We start from the raw sequence: 17,640 nt of genomic DNA on the forward strand, positions 1-17,640 counted from the left end.
CTCTCCCGCTACATGAAGCCAGTCTGACACCATGGCAGACTACCATTACAGCTGCCACTTTGAACGAAAACTATGAAAGAGCCCTCTAACCCTATCCTTGGTATCAAATAATTAGAATAATGGATTATTTTTTGGTTTCTTTTCAGAAATGTCTGTAATAACTCACATTATGATTATAATAAGAGTAACTAATAAGTAATGGTTATTATAATATTATAAATGAATGCTAAATCAGAGAAACTAAAAGGTTATAAATGTGATTTTGACATTGAACTTGAAAATGGTGTAAAATGTGTAACTGTAATTAAAGGTCACTGTGATGTTGTGTTGGAGGTAGATGATAGGTGAAAGGTTAGGGGAAAAGAGGAACTGATGGGAGAGCAGAGATGACCAAGGCCTTATTGCTGAACTTAAACTTTCCTAAGAAAAGGATGGATGTAAGAGGACTGTTGAGCAACTCGGGGTCATCAGGTCATAATGTCTCCAAGACGGTGATGGATATGTGATCATTGGTCCAAGTAGTCGGCCAATGAGACAGGCACAGCAACAAAGCTAGCCAATGCAAATGCACCAAAAGGGTGGACAAATCCTTTATAAGGTGAGTGCAAAAGAGGAATCTTTGGTTGGCTCCTCCAGGCAGCTTCGAGCCAAGATCGAGATGGACAAAGAACTCTGCAGCTGAAGAAGAGCCGGAGCCACAGAGCCGAAGACTGTTCTGCACATGGGGACCAACCCGTTAGCCCCGCAACATGTGGCTTCAAATTGCACTTCTCTCACCAGCTGGGTTTGGGACCCCAAAGACAAAGCCAAAGACTAAGGCAAAGATGAAGATAAAGACAAAGATGAAGACAAAGGCAAAGAACAAAGGCAAATATGAAGAACTGCTGTGTTCCTTCCGTGAGACCAGCTCGTCTGCATCTCGATGGACCAGAAAGATCGTGGGAGAAGGAGAAAGGAGCTACAGAGCTGCAAGACAAGAAGCTGAGGATTGCTATGCGCATGAGGCCCGAGACCTGCCGCTCTAAGTCAGTACTCTTCCTGTACTGGGAGGTTCCTGCTGCTGCAACACCTTCTTCATCATCAGGCCAGTTCTGGGGTTCAAGATGCCAAACTCCGTTCGTCTCTCTCAAAGTTTCCCTTTTTTAGTTCACAGTGTCAGCATTAGGGAAAGATAGGCTAGATTATTGATTTTACTTATTTGATTATTTCTGTTACTGATTTAAGCTGTACTAACCCTTGCAAAATTGCCTTACTAATAAAATACTTAATATTAAGAAAATCTAAAAGATGTTGTGGACATTCAATTAATGAGTCACCTTAAAGTTCTTTGATGGTTGTAAAATAGCTATGAAGTTTGATTCTGGGAGGAGAAAGTGGAAAATGTTTTATAGGTTGCTTTTGGCCCAAAAAGCAACCAGGTTGGTTTTAGTGACTCGCCCGAGTCACTAAAACCAACCTGGTTCAGTAACAAGTGCAAGTTATAATAAAGAGAAAGAGCGACCGTGAACAGGTGTGCTCTGTGAAACTAGTTGATTGCTGCTGCTCAATCTGGCTACTTCACAGGGTGAAAAAGGGTGGGACATCTGGATGGAGGTCGTCAGAAACCAGGCTAATCTTTCTCGACGCCAGCTTAAACAGAGTTTAAATCCTGGCAGATTTAGGAAACTCAATTCACCTGTTAGACGGAGAGCTGGTAGCACATCTCCCTCCTCTGACAGGGAGAAGTAGAGAGAGAGAGAGAGAAGGGGGGGGACGTGTTGCGTTTCAATAGAAATATCCTACATAAGAAATTACGCTGATTGAACCATAGATGCCTTAAAATTCATATACGTTGTCTGTGGTTCTTTATTTAGGTTCAAGAAAAAATACCCAACATTGAACACCTTACTTTTTACAGTATAAAAATAAAATCCTACCTGTTTTTGATGGTCAGAACAAAACGAAAAGAAACCGAAAAAGAAAAATATATACAATAGTATGATATGAATTATGTGGCAGACTTTGTGACAAAGACGAAGGGTGATCACGCAGCAACAAATGGGGCATTACATGTGGAACTGGAGAGCAGCAAGGTACAAAGTTTAGTAACAAACAGAGAGGCATGGCTGAGTATGAAAAGACAGGACAGGAAGTAGACTTTGAAAAAGAGAAAACAAGCAAAATGTGTGTGTGGAATGTATGCTTGAACATACATGTTTAAACGGCTACAGCTATAAAACTTGCTACATATAGTAAAAGAGGCAGAATGTAAAATCAACTTGTTTCAGCTTTCCATCATGTTATAATGTTATTTCCTCTTTGAAAATATAACTGGAGAGGTGCTTTGGTTCTTTTACCTGTGGTTAACTGAGTAGTGTCGAAGTGACAGTGGGGGTCGGGCTGCTCTAGCTTGGAAACCGCAGCTCGAGCTACAGTTTCAAAATAAAGAAAATGAAACTGTGTCTATAAGTTAAATCTGACCACAAGTCATTTGGTCCATTATTATGCATAATTCAGTGATTTTGTGCATGTTCTTGAACACAATCATATTATTTTATTCCATCTCCTCACTCCACACCTCTGATTTGTGTAAAATTCCATTGTCATGATGGAATTTTATGTAATGTGAGCAGTTCAGTGTAGCTGAAGGTATCCCACAAAATCAAAAACAAAATCAAAACTTTTCACTTATTTTTCCATTACTTTCCATATTCTTAAATACCTGCATCCCATGACAGCGCACTCTGTTTTGCACGCAAGGTAACGACTCTCTTGCTTTCTTCCTGTTTCCAGTTGTAACTTGTCTTAACTTAAGCACTTAAGCCAACTATGAGCTGCTGCGTACACGTTATTTAATTTCTTTGACACCACATTACACACACACACACATATATATATATATATATATATATATATATATATATATATATATGTGTGTGTGTGTGTGTGCGTGTGTGTGTGTGTGTGTGTGTGTGTGTGTGTGTGTGTAAAATCATGAATTGGCATTAAATATCACTTCTAGTGTTTCTATTTTGCATAGAGGATGTTTATCAAACCAACCTCTCTTTTAGTTGTCCCAGATATATAGGGAGTGATAAATCATGAGGTTTCAAGCTTGTAATATCAGGTGCTTATTGTGATGTCCTGAGGCAAATGTTTATGGAAATTACCTGCTCTCAACTTCTCATTTTCTCCCTTGCGTGCAACTTTTAGCTCTAAGGTTCTGTGTTTTATTAACACATGCAAACATAGCGTTGGGTATGCACATCCCACAAAGCTAATATTTCCACCCTATACATGGTTCAGTTTTAGATTATTAATTTGGATCAATCTCAGGTTATCAAAAGAAATAGTCTACAAGTCTTGTCTCATGTCATCACCTCAGAACTTGGGTTGTATTTGTTCTGTGCATCTTTTGATTTCTTTATTCTATGTGATTAAAATCTACATAAGATATAAACTTAATGTTCTCGTCTTTTAAAGAGTCATTTCTTTAAAAGACACGCTCGGTCAGGACAAAGGAAAGCTGGAAAAATTGAAAGCAAGTCCAAACTAGGTTTTCTGCAGAACAAATAACTCTTTGTTGATAATGCTTTATCTATATATAAGTGTGGGGCACTGATGTTAAACAAGGGCATTGGAGTGGATCCTTGGATGTTTGAAAACCCACCCCATAAAATTGTCTTTTTATTTCTGTGGTATCTGTCCTTCTTTCATTTAATAAAATGTTTTTGGTTTTTGAGGGTGTTAATTCTCAGTACTCAGCCACGCCCTTAACTCCTCCCAACTCTAGCAGACTGACTACTGACCAGCTCTCCGTCTCACGGGTCCGAAAAGACTCTAATTCCCGGGTATTACCGCAGATAAGAATTTAGAGAACTTTTATTTAAGCTGGGAACGGGGATGATTCGTCCAAGTTCTAACTACCTTCATCCAGACGTTATGCCCCGCTTCAGTTCATGACCCGGACATCGGAGCAGCCCCGCCGGTGTCCGAACTCATAAACCACATCTGTTAACGGTAGCTCTTCCCCTACAATTAACGTGCACTTGGTAACCGACTTGGATAATTTTAGCGACTAGGAATAAGTCCCAGGGACATTATTTATCTGAACTAAAGAACGTACAAAGCCACCCTAAGTTACTAGGACCATAAGCATTGATTTTACAATGATCAGAGAAATTAAATCTAGATGACTCAATTAATTTAACTGTCCACAACATCAAATTAGACTTTAGTAATTTTATTAGCAAGCTTAAGCAAGGGAAAAGACATACAGCATTTCAATAAAAAAATTTAAGAAATTAAAACTATTTAAGAATCAACAGTAATTACTCCTACTTCTAACCCTACACTGTGACTTAATCTAAATAGAGGCTTTGGGGGGAGGCAGTGACTCAAACCCAGATGCAGAGACGATCTTTGGCAGCAGATACTTTAATGTCCATGGATGGAGTCCTGTCTTTGTCTTGGCAGGATCCTTTCAGAATAAATCCAAAGTTGAACTGGTGAGAATCCTCAACAAACTCAGTTCTTTATCCACAAAAGATCTTGGTATATTCCCCATGTCCACTGCAGCATCGTTGTAATCCTTTGGGTTGAGTGCAGGGCCGCGGTCGAATCAGAGTCCCGGGTTGTGGGTAAATGGATCTTGTCCCTTTCTTGTGCAGCGCGTAGTCGTCCCGGGGTATCATCACGCAGCCCTCCGTTGACTTTGCTTCTCAATATGTGCTCGACTCGAACGCTGCGGAACAAAGAACCTCGATCCTCCTGTCTGGTGTCTTTTTATTCTTATCAGCAGCCACACACTTTCTTTCCTCATGGACGTTTTTACTTGACGTCAACTGTTCTTTAGTTAGCCTCAGACTACAGATGAACTTTATTTCTCCTGAGCTGCACTTTCAGATCCCTGTCTGAATTCTGCACCTGTTTCCTCTGTACTGACTGCTTGGACAGATGATCTCATATCCATCACCATCTTGGATTGCTGATGTCTGTTCTAATGACCTAATGCCTTGGTTACCTCTGCTCCCCTTTCGGTTCCTCTTTTCCTGTTACATGACTCTCTTTCTGCCTGACTATGATTTTTTATGATTAAATAGAAAAAAGTAGAATTAAAGCAAAGTTTGCAGGACACAATAACAACCCACACAACCAGATTAATTTTATTACCGTCTGACTCTACTGTTGGGTCTTGATGTCACCTGTTTAATTAGTTTTAAAGATAACTTTATTTATTGTTACTATTAAACTAAAATCTCCAGCATGGGGAAGTGGGCTGAGCTCGACTTTTCTCGACAAGGGTAAACATTGAAAACATGCATTGAGCTTTAAATGTTAATTAAAACCCCATTCCCTCTCTGAGTCACATAGGCAGTGTTTGTGAAAACATGTCGAGTTGGATCGTCGGACATTCATCATTACACTGATTAGTCCCTAAAACGTGGTTTATTTTGTGATTTTTTTTTTTCTGTCTGTGCTCCAATTTGCAGATGACCCAACAACTTCAATCAAACAAGACCACTTTTCAGCTCTGTGTTGATCGTGAAACCAACTTTCTACTGGCCATTGGAACCATGCCTGCCCTGATCTTCTGAAAGGAGGACTGATAGCGTGATGTACATCACAGCTACTACACCTTTCAGCATGCATGTGTGTGGCCACTCCTCTCTGTGCTACTGACAGATATCTTGAGAACGCCGTCTGTAACTGCGAAAAGACTTCCACATATAAAAGGCTATGGCTCATTGGAAGAAATTCATTGCGGAGTAAGCTCCTATTGTTGACATCTAATCCCAAGATTTGTTTTGCTTTGGACAGTTTGGTTTGCTTGACTCTTAGGGAATCTTACGAGTGTGGCAGATGTGTCAGATCTTCATTGTTCTGTCATTTTACGGGATTGTTTCAGAATCAGATGCCCATCCAGACTTTAAATTCTGACCAGGAGTCATGTTTTATTGTGTTTATGTGAAACTTAAATGTAATAAAGAGGTTAAAAGTAATTTAACTCATGTCTTCATTTCAGCAAACCAATAACATCTCTTATTCCAGTATTGATAGGATCAATTGTTGGCTTTTTGCCTTAGCATAAGAACCTTGAGTAAAGCAATGACAAACTATATATTTTAATCCTATGCAACAATAAAAGTAAACTAGTTTTAGGCATATATGCTGATTTCAAGAAATTCAATGTCAAGTAACATTTTCTTTACTTGAGATTATTTTTCTTAAAATAAGATAATATATCTTACTCGTATAAGTAAAATTGGCTTGTTTTAAGTAAACTTACACTAATTTTAAGATATTTGTAGGTACATCTTGGTTAGATATTTTTTCTTGTTTTGGAAAATCTTGAAAATAAATTTTCTTGTTCTGTTGACAGATAATTTTTCTTATTTTAAGAAAATTATACCCTATTTTTGTACTTTTTTTTCTAGTTTTTGAAAGGGGACTTTGGATGGATGGATGGATGGATGTGAAGAGGAAAAGCAAAGAAATTGAGATTTCCTTGCTTTTCCTTGAAAAATGGTAAAGTGGGCTGTGTTATTCCTAACAACACAGACCCACAACACTGCTCTCAAAACAAAGTCTGAAGAACTACACAATATTCAGGTTTAGATAACTCTTTATTGTTTCAGTAAAAGTATTATTCTTATGTGGATGTTGTTGCATTCCATGTGTGAAGCACCTATCTCCAAAATGTATTGCCACAGCTATTAATGACAAATTCCCTACACCTCCATCTGATTAATTGTCCCATTAAAGATAGATGCTCATTTCTACTGTCCCTGAAGCCCTTCTCCATACAATTGTCAAGCATATACTTTGAGGTGTGATATTTTAAGGTATAAGTGAGAACTAAGTATTTAAGGAACAATTTCAAGGATGGAGATTTAGGGTTTGATCAGATTTGTTTGGGTGTGTCCATCATTCAGTGTGAAAAAAAAAATCCATTCATATTATTTTTTCCAACTTTTAGCACCAACAACAAACAGCAAAATATAAAAACATTCATAATATTATTTGTTAAACACAAAAATGGTGCATGTTATTGATTTTCAGACATTGAGACTAATTTCAAACATGCATAAAATGTGAATTCGACAAGTCAAACCTTGAGTAAATTATTCCACATTGATCGAAGAAAATCTTGATAATCACTTGTGGAACACTTAAAACCATCTATATCTATGTTATTTTTATTACACAGTAGAAAGGTTCTCTCTTCTTATCTAAAACTTCACTTGTGACATGTTTCTTTCTCCAGTCTAACATTCAGAAGTCATTTGCTACAAAAATCAAAACTCATGTCTTTTAGAGTAAAAAACCAAAACTTTTTATAATTAATATAATGATTTCTATACAAGCATTCATTTATCAGAAAATGGTTAACGAACACGCAAGGAGTTGTAATAGTAATACATTTGTTTTTAAATGAATAATCTTGGAGCAAAGTTGTTTCAGTATTCCTTATGATGATCCTTGTCATGGCATCAGATGAGCTGTTAATTTGAAAGACAGGGAGATGTTTTATTTAAATCATATACACCATTGATCAATACCAATACATACTGTATGTTTACAGAGAAGGTTGAAAATAAAATTCAATACTTTACCTTTTTCATGAGCTTTCCTAATTTGAGCTGTTCTTAAGGTTCTTGTAGATTTTCTTTACCATTGCTAACTCTGCTGAAACATCTAAGAAAGCAGTTTTTAATGAGATGTAGCATCAAATATTTATAGAATGCCTTTCAGGCCACATTTTAAACACAAATAAGTCTTGATTTACCTGGAATTGCTTGACAGTTTGTCCTGAGGGAGAGGTCAATGGAGTTGTTCAATGTGTCCTTCATTGTTTTCAAAATTTCCACCTAATTTAGAAGTAAAATCTTTATTTTTAGGTAGAAGTCTAAAGCTGGATTCAAGACAAACTAGTTTGCACATACAATGCCCTCTGCAATTACTCGTAGATGTATGAAATCAATTTGAATAAATTATGTGCAATCTAACACAGTGCCACACTGTGTACACAAGCACCTCTTACCCACTTTTAGGTACGGTGCAGGATTTGTAATGCTGTGGGCCTGTTTCTCCTACTGTAAACCTTGAGTAGGTTATTAGAGTCAGAGTAATTGTGGAGGACTTTGTTTCAGTTCAGATTTTGCTCTGGATGACCAACATAGGTACTGTTTAAATTTCAATAAAAGGACAAACCCGTAAACTCAGCAGGTGGCTCAGCATGGCATTTTTAGCCTTGGCAAACATGGTGCCCTTTGATTCATGAACATGTCTTGAGACCGTTTCTCTCATTTTCTCCAGCATACCAGGACCCGAGTATCCTGCTGCAGCTGCAACACAAAGATAAAATAACAAATGGTAAGAAAGATTATAAATATGTTTTACTGTAAAATAAATTATGTGATGATAGAAAATCTCACTCTTGTAGCACTCTTGCATAGACTTCTCAATTGTCTCTGTCAGGTTGTTGTACATAATTTTCTTTTGGTCTCTGATGCGTTTGTTGAGCTTCTTCTTCATTCTTTCCTCCTTTGAGAAATGTAGCAAAAATAATTTCACCACAATGTCATCTTTTGATTTTTTGCAGTCCAAAGCAACTAAAGAAACTGAATTGCTTTTATTAAAATCTATCATAATCCTGACCACCAGGAGAAAAAAAAATATTGTCCAATCACCATTTTTTTTAAATACCACAGTCTTTGTAAGGTAATAAAAGGTTTTATGCACTTACTTTGTCTCTTCCCATAAAATGTGTTATTACTGATGAACAGCATTTTTATGAATTAGAAAAAGGTACGTACAAAAGTCCCACCCCTTCACATGTGGTATCATTGAAAAGCCCCAAATGTCCTCTCCAGATACCAAAAGGAATTAATTCAGTAGAATGCAGGGGGTGGGAGATATTCAAGTTTAGAAATGTCCTCTACAGAGGACAAAAATGAACTACTGGTAGTCAGGAGGATAAATGGTTGGATTTAATTTTTAATGAAGAAGATTAATATTTTCTCATCATTTACCTCTGTCTGCAGAAAAATCAGCTGCAGTTTCACATCTTTGTACTTTTCCTTCAGACTTTCAGTGTCAAGTGAAAACTTGTCAATGACACCATTGAATGGACCATGTTTTTGTTCATTTCTGTAACATTTTGATATGTTGAAGTCATTCAAAAATCATACTTTATGATTACTTTCTTTTAATAAATCTTTAAATTGTAGATTTAGAAATTTTACACTTTCATCAATGTTGCATAGTATTTTATATTTTTATTAAGTTCTTACGGGAAGGTCTTCCTGAATTCCTCATCAATGCTGTCAGTCAGGAACGAAGAGAGTTTCATGTTGAGGTTAATTTGTTTTCCCTTTCTGGTTTTGGACACTCCACCATTTTTGAAAACACTCTTCAATGTTCCATGATAACCCCCCTTGTTTCCCTTAAAAATAATGCATTATTTAAAACACATGCAAATATAAATTAACTTCATGGTTATTGCCATGTAACATACCCGAGGAAACAGGAAGTTATGCAGCTTTTCTTCACATGAGCTTATAGATTTTTCAACCCCTTCACGCAGGCATGTCTCAAAAACCTGGCAAGCTTTTTGAATTGTTCTTTGGACTGGATCAAGACGAAGGACTATGTCTCTCTCAAGCTTTTCACACAGTTCTTTGTTTCTTCCAGGCTGAAAAAGAAAAGTAAACACCATGCTAGTACTTACTGTGAAGCCTAGAATCTGTTTTTAGAATAATTCAGCTGGCCTCTGCTCTGACCCAATCCAAGATTCATCCCAATGACATTTGCAAATAACAGTATTGCCAGCTAAAAATGTGAGATGGATTGTGGATTGGTAGAGCTGTTGCCTTGTAGCAAGAAGGTTCTGGGTTCGATTCCCGGCCCCGGTCTTTCTGCATGGAGTTTGCATGTTCTCCCTGTGCATGTGTGGGTTTTCTCCGGGTACTCCGGTTTCCTCCCACAGTCCAAAAACATGACTGTCAGGTTAATTGGTCTCTCCAAATTGCCCCTAGGTGTGAGTGTGTGTGTGCATGGTTGTTTGTTCTGTGTGTCTCTGTGTTGCCCTGCGACAGACTGGCGACCTGTCCAGGGTGACCCCGCCTCTCGCCCAGAACGTTAGCTGGAGATAGGCTCCAGCACCTCCCAACCCCACTAAGGGACAAGAGTGTAAAGAAAATGGATGGATGGATTGTGAGCACAGGAATAAAAGTACATAGTAGGTTTACCAAAAAATGTAGTCAAGAGGTTAAAGATGGTTAATAAACTCAAGTGTGCCTAAGACATGCTGGGAAACAGAAATGGTCTGAAATGATTAAAATGAGGCGATAACATCAATTTATTCCATATCATTCAAAGACGCAACTTTTATTAATAATAGAAGTAACAGTCCAGAGTCATTAAATCATTTGTATTTTTAACCAGCTCTCTCTTTCCAATCTGTTTAGATTACAGAAAGGTGATAGTAAATCATTGTGCAGGAACATTTCTTTCAAGAATGTTTTAAAGTGAAAGTAGACCAGATACAGTAGTTCAGAAATTTTGGCTACAATAGCAATCACCTTTTAGGGATCACATTGTTTTAATTAATGTTCTGTAAAAATGTAATGAAATAAAAGAGAGAAAAAGTTTTTCTGTATAAGTTTACCTCTTTTCTTAACCTGGCTCCATGAATCAAAGAGAGAATCCCATGAGCTCCAGAAACATAGTTCAGCGTCTCTGAGTGACTGTCATTGAGATTTTGCAAAAAATCTTGAAGCTTGGGGATTTCTGTGAAAGCAAAACCATTATTAACTTTTATTTCAACAGTGTCACAACTATATTGCTGAGAGGATCTTAGTTACCAACAAAGCATTCAGAGAAATGAGAAATTTAACATACCAGTGTTCTCTGCACTGAGAACCTTTGGTTTCAGAAACTCCTTGGAGCTCACTGTGTACACTTTGAAAGAGTCATCACTGAAGTGTTTCTAGATAAAACAGATTTTGTTCTTTTTATTAATTTACTTATTTAGACATATTTCTTTTAGTTGTTGTCTTGACATGCAAAGCTCACCTTAATGTTTTTTAGCTTGTTGAATTGTCTGCGCACTGCTTCCTTTGCTATGTTGTTTCTTCTTAGGATTGAGCCCTGAAGGTCAGACGAGCTGATGGCAACGACATATTGATTCTTAGAGTTGCTTCAGCTTAAGACTTCTGCTTCTCTACAGAATACTGGTCCATCACAAATCCTATTTATTCACAATTTAAAGGTTTATAGAGCTTAGTGGAAAGAGTATGAAGAATTTTGAGCACAGGCTCCTGTTGAGTTTTCCAGTTACATACATATTCAATTTAATTGCTCACTTTTATAACCTCATCTCACTTACTGATCAGTCGAGTCAATAACATCAGATTTTGTGCAGATAAAGTGAATGTCTCTGCACTCCCCACCGTTTCCTAGGAGACTACTGACACTCTTCAAGATTTCCCAGGATTCTTTATCTGATGCTGCTCTGTTGATTTCAGTGACAATCCACACAGTAGAGCAGTTTCCAACAATCTGGAACAGATATAAAGATATAATGATCAATAATATGTGTTGATATGTTTCTGTTTTCTTTATGTAGCAATACGTTACCCCTTTCCACATTGTATCTCTGCTCTTGTTACGGTCTCCATTTCCAGGAAGATCCACAAGAGTGATGTGTTGGGGAAAATCATGTGGCACTTTGGCAGTCACACACTTCACAAGAGGCCAATACCACCTCTTTATGCCTCTTTCTCCTCCATGATTTGATTCAGTTCTTGTGTATTTAATCATTTTAGCAGATAGCTCTTTAACCTAGGAAAGATGGGAAACATGGGGAAATTTTATTTTAAATCAAAAGTGCTTGTTTAGTTTAAGTTTATTTAATCTTACAAGACAAAGTTAATTTTCATTGAGAAGTGCCCCTCTTCAGAAAGTATGGAGGCAAAAGACTTCCAAATCCAGAAATAATATAGAATTTAGTGGTTGCGCTCAATTAACATTTTTGATTGAGCTAATTGCAGGGTCTGTAATTAATTAACGGCGATCAATTACATTTTAATTGAAAACTCAAAGCAAATAAATTAGTCATTTTTGGCCATTTTCAAGTGTTTTAACTTCATAGATTAATAAAATATAACTAAAATACCATTCGCTTTTATTATTTGTGGCATATAAATGATTAAATGAAACCACTTATATATTTCTAGTTATTCCTGATTTTGTCTGTCCTGGTTTTCCATAGTAACACTTTCAACAATCCATACACAATTTCACTCTTACTGTTTCACATGACAGTTTCTTTATTGTGGATTGAAGAAATTCTGGTATTTCTTTGAAATATTTCGGGTCCATTAGTTGTTCAGAAGATCTCCCTTTCCATTCCTCTCCATAGAGTGCCGACAGCTTTTCAACAACATCCTGATAATCATCATCCTCATCATCTTTTTTCAGAGTATTTCCTAGATACTGACTCATTGACCACAACTCATCTTTCCATTCCTAAACATAAAAAATAAGTTTGATTAGTTCACATCATATGAGAAACCGTGATTCTTCAGTATGTGAAATAGGAGGGAATATTTCTACAGTTCTTTTACCTCTTTTGGGATGAATTCAATATGTGCCTCATACTTTGTGTTGCACATGTTGGCCTCCACCTTAATCATGACTGAAGTACATGCATCAACATCTCCAGATGGCAAAAGTTTCTTCTCTTCAATGACAGCGTTAATCAAACTGGTCTTTCCAGCTCCAGTTTTACCAAAAACACCAACCAGTTCTCTTCTGTCGGTCTCCAGATCCTTGATTTTATTCCTATGAAAAAATTAAAATTAAAGGTATATGAATTTATTCACTTGTAAAATATAACGACTGATGTCAGATTTATAACTTTAACAAACATGCGTGTTTGTATTTAAAAGTTGTGCTGTAACAGAAACTGAACCTGAAAACATTACATTTTTAAGCCTTTTCTGCATATAGCCAGCAGCATGTTTTCAGGGCTTTCTGTGAAATCCATCCATCCATCCATCCATCCATCCATCCATCCATCCATCCATCCATCCATCCATCCATCCATCCATCCATCCATCCATCCATCCATCCATCCATCCATCCAAATTTGGATAGATGGATGGACGGTAAGAAGATAAAAGTTAATGTGGTAGCTTGCTTTCTTTTTTTGCCTGACTTTTTTCACCTTTTAATGTAATATGCTTGAATTGAAAAATCACAAAAATCTAAGTAAAATTCCAGGATTCTGTATTCTTGGATATAGTCTGATTAAGCTAAACAAGAACATTTGGCCTCATTTCCAAAAGTTAAATTAAACATGGTGGAGTAAGTATAATGCCGTGGGGCACGTAACAGTTCTTCAGATAGAAGTAGTTTTTTATAAGGGTGGATAAAATCATGAGAATTTAAGCAAGTACATTACAGATATGTTTGTATTCTTCAGGAGTTGAGGGTAGGTTGAATAAAGTGTATGATTAATGCTGTGTACCATGGATGCTTTTTCTTCTTGAACTAAAAATTTTCTGTATTTTAAAATTTCTTGAATGCCGTATCTGTTCCTATTTGATATGCAAATCTCAAAGTTTGTACTGTCCACACCACCTGCACAGCAGTGCCTTCTACACTGCTGTGCAGTGGGAGGCTTAATCTGAAATGAATGGCCAGTGACTCTATGAGACAAAATAACTATATAATTTTTGTTAGCTGTGAGTCATTTTCATTTTAAGACCTGCAAGTCTTAGGAAATCATTGCCCCTAAAAATGAATAAGGTAATTTCAATAGAAAGAAACAGAACTTTTCATGATTTTGAAATAAAACTTATGTAAGAAGTCACCAAATGTACTCACTGTAGGAAAGCACTCAGCTTTGTTTCCTGATTGTGTAGTTTAGCAAGAACATGTCTCATTATATTTTTCACATCACACAGCATCATTAATTCTGAAAGCAAAAAAGAAGAGAAAAATTACACAATCTTTTTAATAATGTGATATTTTTTGAGGCAAAGAATATTGTTTTGATAATGAATGCATCATAAACCCCGTGATGAGTTGTTTAATATTGAATTCTGCATGCGATCCGGACAGGATGCTCCTTTCTAATGACATTCTTCCTACTTGCTCAAATTTCTGTGGTTTGAAGCGTCTTTTATTTGTAATAGATGTGTTTCTAAATAAAACTACAACTATAATTTATTGATGACCACAAAATTATACATCAAAACACCCATCAAAATAATTTAAATGACAATTAACATGTGTGTGTCTTATAACTCAGTTTTACTGTTTTGTAAGTTGGGTTGTGACAGGCTTTTATTCTTTCAATTGCCTGTTGCCATTTTTAAGATGCATTACCTGACGATGACGAAGACGAAGACGCTGACATACTCCTGCGAAACCGTTTTGCTGTTGGTTCTCCTTTGTGAAACTCCCCCTGATCCAGCTTTCGCTTTCCTTTTTTTGTATCTTCAGACAAAAAAAGAGAAAATCTGTTTATTGGATTTCGGACTAGGATTTATTTTTGCAACAAGTTACATATGTAAGAAACATGTAAGAAACTGTAATTCTCACCTCTATCATTTGTGGATGGCTCTGCCTGAGAATGAACACATTTATTTAACTGTCTTCAATGGGACAAACACTTTTTAATGACTTGCATTGTAGTAAACAAACCACCCTTTAGTAGACGGTGAAGAGTATCTCTAGTAATGCTTTTAAAAACTAGATCACTGGAGCTTTAAAAAGGCTTCAGTGATCATAATTAGTTAAAAGGCAGAAGTGACCTTAACAACTCATACAATGTCTTTTGTTCTCAGGTAACAATGCAGCATATCGTCCTCAAAGTTTCACAACTGCCAAAACCCTTAGATCAAAGCACTTAAGACGAGTGACAAGGTTTCATTTCCTGTGAACAGAAGAATATTTGCCTAGCAGCAAGACGTCAACGAAAGCTGCAAATTGATGTGTGATTGATGTGCAAACTTGGTCTATTGCTAATGGATCAAGTTTGCTAAAGCTTGTTGTGACCAAGTAATTTATCAAACAGCCTCGGTTTACAGTGGCACTCTAAACCTTCATGTTCCTGCATGGAGACAGGGTGAAATCAATGCCTATCTAATGAAAGGATCTAGTTTGTTCTTACTTAAGCCTCACACTAGTTTTATTATTATTATTATTATTATTATTATTATTATTATTATTATTGTATCCACTAATACTGTAAAATAATTCACTTTCATACATTCTTTGGCCTAGATTTCCTTTCACTTACAAGTTATGCAGGTTCTGAAAAGAGAGACGTTGACAGCATGTAGTTTAGGCTCAGCTGCAGTGGAGCAATATTAAGGAACAGTGTAGGGATAGTTGAAATTCATGATTAATTCATTCATTCTCCTTTTATTTAGTTGGTGTGATGTGCAAAGACCACGGATGACATATTTGATTAAGAACACTGTACAAAGTTGCCAGTTGTCCATTTAACATGGATAAATTAAATTTAATTAAATGTCACACTTACCTCAGCCTGAACAGTTGTGTTTTTCTGCTCCTGTTCAATCTAAATGAAATAATGTAGTGATATACAGATAAAACATGAATGTTACAATTTCAATCCAATTCTAAATGTTTGTGTTAATGACATAACATTTAGCGCAATCTGTTGATCTTATTGGTAAAGTAAGGGCAATGTCTCCTCATTTCTGTTTTATCCTTCCTGGAGACAAGGACATTGATGTCATTTACAAATGTCCAAGAATCCATAAGATTATAGTCAGTGCTGTGACTACTAATTGTGCTTATAAGTATTTAGTTTTACTTATAAGCACAATCTAAAAGTTTGGGTGAAATTCAATATATTTGCATAGAAAGTGAATGGTGTTACTAAAACAAGCCTGCATGTCATGTAGTGCAGCAAATTACCTTCAACAGTTTCAGTTTCTTTCTGAAATGTGCTCTTGGTCCCACTTTGAAAAACAAATTTTGAATGTCTTGATCCTCGAGGCAGTACAGATATTCCTTGTCAATGCCGTGTTCTTTAATTAAAAAAAGTGGTTTGTTAACAAGTGATGAAAATTAAATTTTAAGTTGAATAAGATGTTTCATAAAGAGCAGGGTTACAAATGTCTTAGACTCAAAATAATAAAGGCCGTAGTTGGTCTTTACAACATCAGTAGTTCAAGAAATATATTATTTGAAATTGGATGTTTCTGTTTGCCCAAAAGGGCGTGTCAATGATTTTGTCAGGGCCAAACGTTACATTTGAATTTGCGCTGAATTTAATTGATTTTTTAACAGCAAAATCCATTGATATTGTTGTAACATCTTTGATAACACAGCGACATTCAGCGCTTAACACTAAGATTGTTTGTAATGTCATAGTTTGCAGCCAGTAAACAATACTTCTGGTATGGTCCATGATGTTCACACTTAGTCATTTACATGCTAATGATGCATCCACATTTTTTTTAAAGGAAGAAATTAACCTGTTGTTGCTATAGCAACATTTTATTCCTAAAATGTGGGAGGTGCACTACTTTATGTACATTTAATGAATAGAAACAGAAAATCCTACATCAAGACATAATTAATTTTTACAAATTTACTGATTCCACAACTATTATTATCCCTAAAACAACTTTTTTGTTTTACCTTTTATGGTCCCTTTGTATTTCATGTAATCTACAATTCATAACCACAAGCTTTTATGTCTAGGAGACCTGACACTGTTGATGTAATTCATGTGAAGTCGTTTGGCATCTTGAATCTTTCTGTTTTAGGTCTGGTGTGTTGCACGCTGACTTTTCTGTGATTATTGTATTGTCTTGCTTAATAAGCACATTTATGTCAGAATCTTGCTTTACTTTCAGGGTATAATGAGGTGTAAAGTATTTGTTGTAATAACTACAGCTTTAAGTGCCACATTTATGCATAAAAAATTATATAACAGCTGGTTAAGTGGATTGACATAGATTGAATTTCTTTTGCAATATAAAGATGTTGCATTTCCTTAAAACACTAAAGAAATGCTATACTTAACCTCTAAATGTTTCTATCCAATCGCTTAGGCCCCAGTCATTTAATATCTTGCAAACAAAGTCATCCATGATGTAAACAAGAAACTGCAAGAGAAACCGTGATGTCTTAATCAGCAGCTTAACATATTTTCATGTAGTTAGAACAATCTGTACAAAACTCCAATTTAAAACTTAAAAAGGAAAAGTCCTACCTGTTACTGAAACTGACGAAGACAAAAGATTTTAGGTCAAAAAGGAGGTAAGTTTTGAAAACAATTTAAAATCTGAAGTGGAATTTCACCAGATGATTTGTAAAGAGGCTGTTCACTGTTTCTGAAAACAGAGAAGGAAGGTGTGGAAGATTTCTGACAACAAAGGAGAGGAAACATTAGAGGAGTGGCTTCATAATACCGAAGTGTAGCTGAGTGCTTATTCTTTCCAACAAAGATAAAATTACTAAGCTGTCAATGTTTTTAAGAGTTTATAAGGATAAGTTTTGCTGTCCTGATCTTTTTTCCTAGTTAATCATTTGCATAACATCTTTAAAATGTGCTCTAATATAACCTCTTTAAATTATGTTTTCTTGACAAAGAAACACTTTGCA

At 36.1% G+C, this 17,640-nt stretch overlaps 1 protein-coding gene across 2 annotated transcripts in view; it reads right to left on the reverse strand.

The window, feature by feature from the left end:
* The window catches only part of LOC106915755 (nuclear GTPase SLIP-GC-like), a 35,413-nt gene extending 18,009 nt beyond the window's left edge, over positions 1-17,404 (reverse strand). The window contains exons 1-22 of one of the 2 annotated variants that reach the window (XM_088008354.1): positions 17,249-17,404; positions 17,060-17,141; positions 15,943-16,055; positions 15,542-15,580; positions 14,596-14,620; positions 14,380-14,490; positions 13,876-13,966; positions 12,612-12,828; positions 12,295-12,513; positions 11,623-11,826; positions 11,372-11,544; positions 11,059-11,149; positions 10,885-10,972; positions 10,652-10,773; positions 9,500-9,676; positions 9,276-9,427; positions 9,015-9,132; positions 8,418-8,526; positions 8,194-8,327; positions 7,769-7,850; positions 7,596-7,677; positions 6,587-7,481 (exon numbers count right to left, since the gene is read on the reverse strand). In XM_088008354.1, the coding sequence (XP_087864480.1) occupies positions 7,613-7,677; positions 7,769-7,850; positions 8,194-8,327; positions 8,418-8,526; positions 9,015-9,132; positions 9,276-9,427; positions 9,500-9,676; positions 10,652-10,773; positions 10,885-10,972; positions 11,059-11,149; positions 11,372-11,544; positions 11,623-11,826; positions 12,295-12,513; positions 12,612-12,828; positions 13,876-13,966; positions 14,380-14,490; positions 14,596-14,620; positions 15,542-15,580; positions 15,943-16,055; positions 17,060-17,126 (2,397 nt within the window). In that variant the 5' untranslated portion in view covers positions 17,127-17,141; positions 17,249-17,404 and the 3' untranslated portion in view covers positions 6,587-7,481; positions 7,596-7,612. Of the gene's footprint in view, positions 1-6,586; positions 7,482-7,595; positions 7,678-7,768; positions 7,851-8,193; positions 8,328-8,417; positions 8,527-9,014; positions 9,133-9,275; positions 9,428-9,499; positions 9,677-10,651; positions 10,774-10,884; positions 10,973-11,058; positions 11,150-11,371; positions 11,545-11,622; positions 11,827-12,294; positions 12,514-12,611; positions 12,829-13,875; positions 13,967-14,379; positions 14,491-14,595; positions 14,621-15,541; positions 15,581-15,942; positions 16,056-17,059; positions 17,142-17,248 lie in introns of those variants that run through there. The other variant, XM_088008355.1, reaches the window with a different exon arrangement.
* Between the last annotated feature and the right edge of the window lie 236 nt (positions 17,405-17,640).

The sequence above is a fragment of the Poecilia mexicana genome, unplaced genomic scaffold, assembly GCF_051168715.1.
Source record: "Poecilia mexicana isolate PSO_F unplaced genomic scaffold, ASM5116871v1 scaffold_8, whole genome shotgun sequence".
NCBI lineage: Eukaryota > Metazoa > Chordata > Actinopteri > Cyprinodontiformes > Poeciliidae > Poecilia > Poecilia mexicana.